The 5,042-nt window shown below is 41.9% G+C and overlaps 1 protein-coding gene across 1 annotated transcript in view; it reads left to right on the top strand.

Annotated features, from left to right (window-relative positions):
- ADGB (androglobin) overlaps positions 1 to 5,042 on the top strand; it is a 194,398-nt gene that overhangs the window by 78,899 nt on the left and 110,457 nt on the right. The window contains exon 12 of the mRNA XM_045294574.1: positions 4,810 to 4,936. Coding sequence (XP_045150509.1) covers positions 4,810 to 4,936 — 127 coding nt within the window. The remainder of the gene's footprint in view (positions 1 to 4,809; positions 4,937 to 5,042) is intronic.

The following is a 5,042-nucleotide window of genomic DNA, read 5'->3' as shown; positions in this document are numbered from 1 at the left end:
CTCACTGCCACTTAGTCAATGCCGACTCACATTGAGCCTTCTGTGGGTTGCTAAGACTGTCACTGTTCACAGAAGTAGAAAGTCTAGTCTTTCTCTAGCGCAGCAATTGGGCAGTTGGTAGTTTCGAACTGCCGACCATGAAGATCACAGCACAATGCGTAACCACTACACCACCAGGGCTCCATGAATTTAGCTTTAGGAAAATTAGATTTTACTACACTAGAAAAAAAAACACATCAGGTCCACAAAGCTTATGCATAGAATTTCATTTTACCTATGAAGCACATTTATCATCTACCATTATCTATCTATCTATCTATCTATCTATCTATCTATCTATCTATCTATCTATCTATCTATCTATCTATCTATGAGAGAGATAGAAAACTAGCCTACTATCCCATTCTTGTATAGCAATGGTGACTTGGGAGGTCATGTGAGCAATTACATGGAATCAATTACTGTGCACTTGGTAGCTATATGAATACCACAGGCATAAACCTCAATGTTTCACCTCATAATTAAATTTCTTACCATAAGATTCATTTGTCAGACACATTGCTCTCGTCAATCTTGTGGTTGAACCAATTCCAGCTCATAGTGACCCAACAGGAACGAAAATTGCCACATCATGTTTCAAAGGCTGTGATGTGGATCAAAGCAGGCAGCCATCACTTCCTTCTGCACAGTGTCTGCTGGGTTCAAAGCGTCTGCCCACGTCTCAGCAGCTGAGCACTTAACAAGTCTCCTTTCTTATTCTTGATGTTAGTAAGGGCCATCCAGTCGGTTCCAACCCATAGCGACCTTATGCCCAGCAGACCACAGCACGGCCCCAGTTCCGCGTTATCCTCACAATCGTTCCTGTGCTTGAGCAGCCACAGCGTCAATACATCTCCTTGAGGATCTTCCTCTCTCTTCACTGCCTCTCTGCTCTACCAGTCATTATGTTCTGCTCCAGGGACTATTCTCTCCCGACAACATGTCCAAAGGATGTAAGACCAAGTCTGCTCAGACTTGCCTCTAAGGAGCACTCTGGCCGTACTTCTTCTAAGACCAATCTGATTGTCCTTTTAGCGGTCCATAGTACTCTAAATATTATTCTCCACCACCACAATTCAAATGCATTGATTTTTCTTCAGACTTCTTTATTCATGTTCAACTTTCACATGCATGTCTTGGGTCAGGCTCACTGTAGTCCTCAAAGTCACACCCTTGCTTTATAATACTCTAAAGAGCTTTTGTGCAGCAGATTTATCCAATGAAATTCCTCTTTTGATCTCTTGCCTGCTGCTGCCATGAGCAATGATGTGGATCCAAGCAAGACAAAATCCTTGACAATTCCAACCTTCTCTCCATTTGTTATGATGCCCCCTATTGGTCCAGTGGTGCGGATTTTGGTCTTCATGACTTTGATTTGTAATCCACACTGAAGGCTGCCACCCTTGATCTTCATCAGTGCTTCAAGTCTTCTCTGCTTTAACCAAGCAAAATTGTGTCATCTGCATATTACAGGTTGTTACTAGCCATCCTCTAATCCTGATGCTACATTTTTCTTCATATAAACCAGCTTCTCTGATTAATTGCTCAGCATACAGATTGAATAAATATAGTGAGAAGATACAATCCTGATGCACACCTTTCCTGATTTAAAACCATTCATTATTCCCTTGTTTTGTTTGCACAACTGCCTCTTGATCCATGTAAAAATTCCCCAAGAGCAGAATGAAGTGTTCTAGAATTCCCATTTAGTTATCCATAGTTCGTTATGATCCACACAGTCAAGTGCCTTGGCACAGTCAGTAAAATCCAAGTAAATATCTTTCTAGTGTCCCATTCTCTCAGCCAAGATCCATCTGACATCGGCAAGATCCCTTGTTCCATGTTGTGGTAGTTACATAATCTGGTGTCCATTTGGGACTTGAGAGGATTAAGAGTGAAGGGTGGAGTATAGTTTGTCAGTCGGGTCGGGTCACAGCCAATGAGGCCTCTGTGGGCATGGCCTTCCGCTGAGGGTCCTGGGAAAACTCTGGTATTTCCTCCTTGGGAGCTGGAGAGACTCTCTCTCTGCTCACTCCCTTGGAGCCTCTCCACTGAGAAGGCTGACTCCCTGTGAGACATCCCTGAGGAGAAGCCACATGGGCCTACCCTGATGCTGCTCTGGGTGCTGGGAAGCCACTTGGAGACTCCTGCCAGCACTGAGATGCTTACAACACCACTGGACCCACTGGCCTGTGATCGTCGTGCATTCAGCGTCTAAAGAGGACTTTATAGATTGGTATCGGACATATGGGTTAATATCAGACTTATGGACTTGACCTGGACTTGGCTAGGATGTTTTCTTTATACTCAATTGGCCTTGTATATAAACCTCTTTCTTATAGACATATGAGTGTGTCTATGCATTTGTTTCTCTAGTCTACCCAGACTAACACACATGTTCTTTTCTGAATCCAGCCTGAACATCTGGCAGCTCCCTGCCAATGTACTGAACTGATGCAATCCTTGTTGGATGATCTTCAGCAAAATTTTACTTTTATGTGTTATCAGTGATATTGTTATATCATTTCAGCACTCTGTTGGGTCATCTTTCTTTGGAATCTGTACAAATAGGATCTCTTTCAGTCAGTTGGCCAAGTAGCTGCCTTCCAAATTTTACAAGTGAGTGCTTCCAGTGCTTCATCAGCTGGTTGAAACACTCCATTTGGTATTCCATCCATTCCTGGAGCCTTGTTTTTGGCTTGTGCTTTTAGTACAACTTGAAATTCTTCCTTCTGTATTATTGGTAATGTAGCTCATATGTGACCTCCTGAAACGGTGCAATGCTAACTAGTTCTTTCTGGTGCAGTGACTTTGTTTATTCATTCTATCTTCTTCTGGTGCTTCCTGCATCATTCAGTATTTTGCCTTAGAATATTTCAATATTGCACCTGGAGGCTTGAACTGTTTAATTGAAATCTTTCAGTTGAAGGTTTGCTGGGTGTGTTCTTCATTTTTGATGTTTTAATTCTAGGTCTTTTCATACTTGATTATAATATTTGGTTGTGTATTCTCAAGCTGCCCATTGGAATGCTCTATTCAGCTCGTTGACTTCATCATTTCTTCCATTTGCTTTACCTAGTCTACAATTAAGAGCAAGTTTCAGAGTTTCTATCTGACATCAATGTTGATCTTTTCTTTCTTTTGAATGACCCTTTGACTTCTTCATGAATGAGGGTCTTGAAACCTTCCCACCACTCATCCTGTAGTCTGCCACTGGTGCTCCGTGCTGCAGATCTGTTCTTGCAATGTTCTCGAAATTCAGGTGGGATGCACTCAAGGTTGTATTGTGGCTTTCATGAACTTGTTCTCATTTTCTTCAGCTTTATCCTGAACTTACAAAAGAGCGATCGATGGTCTGTTCCACAGTCAGACACAGGCCTGGTTTTAGCTGCTGATATTGAGCTTCTCCATGTCTCTTCCGACAGATGTAGTCAATTTGTATTCCATCTGGGGAAGTCCAGGTGTATAGTCACCTTTTGTGCTGTTGGGAAAAGGTATTTGCTACAAACAAGTGTTGGGTTGTACAAAATTCTATCATGTGATCTCCAGCTTCATGTCTATCACCAAAGCTGTATTTTCCAACTGCTGTTTCTTCATTTTTGTTTCGACCTTTGCATTCTAATCATCCATAATTATAAATGCACCTGGACTGTATGTTTGCTCAGTTTCAGACTGAAGTCATTGGTAGTTCTCTTCAATTCCTTCATCCCCAGCTTTTGTGGTTAGTGCATAGAGTTGAATGATAGCTTGATTGATTAGAGTACCTTGAAGGTAGCTAGACATAATCTTATCACAGACAGCGTTGTACTTCATGATTTTGTTAATGTCCTTTTGGACAATGAATGCAACGCCATTCCTCTTGATTTGTGTTATTCCCAGCATAGTAAGCCATATGATTTTCTGATTCAAAATGGCCAATACCAGCCCATGCCAGCCCTCTAATGCCTAGGATATCAATCTTTATGAGTTCCATTCCATTTTTGATCGCTTCCAGTTTTCCTATATTCATACCTTGTACATTCCATGTTCTGACCTTTAGCAGCTGTTTGCAGCTGTTTCTACTTGCCACCATCCAATGAAGGTCCTGGAGGCTCTGCTTACAAAGGCTTTACCTGACTCACATCACCAAGGTCAGCCCACTCTGCGCAATCAGCTCTTCCTCAATCACATTTCCAGTGCCCTTGGACCTGAGAGGCACATCCCCCGACACTGTCTCTGGCGATGCTATGCTGCCATTCATTAAGCCTTCAATAGCTGACACTGTTAGAAGCTATGCATAAGGTCTTCAGAGGCTCCTTCCTTTGAGATGAGTGGAATGCTTCTTCGCTGCCGTTCTTAGTATGGAAGCTCCTCTGAACCGCGTTCCCTTTGGATGACCCTGACCATCTTTGAAATACCATGACATAGCTCCCAGTGGGAAGCAACACACGAACTACCACAGTAGGACAAGCTGACAGACGAGTGGTGGATTATTTTGATACTAATGAATTAAATGGATTCTCCATGTTGTCCATTTCCTGTATTCCTATACATTCCAAAGATGACCACCACGGCTTTAAAACAAATCATGTTGGAGAATGTTTTTATACCAATACATTGATATGGAATATTTGTTCTATATTCTAACAAGAAATAAATAACTGGTTGTAGAAGAATGAATATGATAAAACTGAAACAAATCAGAATGTTCCGTTGTTGGCAACATTGCAATGGCTCATGTGTAACTTCAAGCGAGTGATTAACATAACAGAAGTTTTGTCTTTCCCTTAGGCGTTATATAAAATCTTACATTAAGAAAGGACTGCCCCCAGGACCAGGTTTGTCTTCTCTCCCGGAGACTGATGAAGCGGCAAACAGCCTGACGGACGTGAGTCCAGTGACCAGAAATGTTTCCCAGGTAGCTATCTGACTCTTTATGGTTTGGTCCAACCCTTCATAGTAATAGGATTTTTTCTTCTTTTCTTGTGTCTTAAATTCGTAAGATGTAATTGTGAAATATACTG

Source organism: Echinops telfairi, unplaced genomic scaffold (assembly GCF_000313985.2).
Source record: "Echinops telfairi isolate 266 unplaced genomic scaffold, ASM31398v2 ScPeMD7_3533;HRSCAF=4204_0, whole genome shotgun sequence".
NCBI lineage: Eukaryota > Metazoa > Chordata > Mammalia > Afrosoricida > Tenrecidae > Echinops > Echinops telfairi.
The sequence above is the reverse complement of the archived record's forward strand: the minus strand, read 5'-3'. Positions and strand labels throughout refer to the sequence as shown.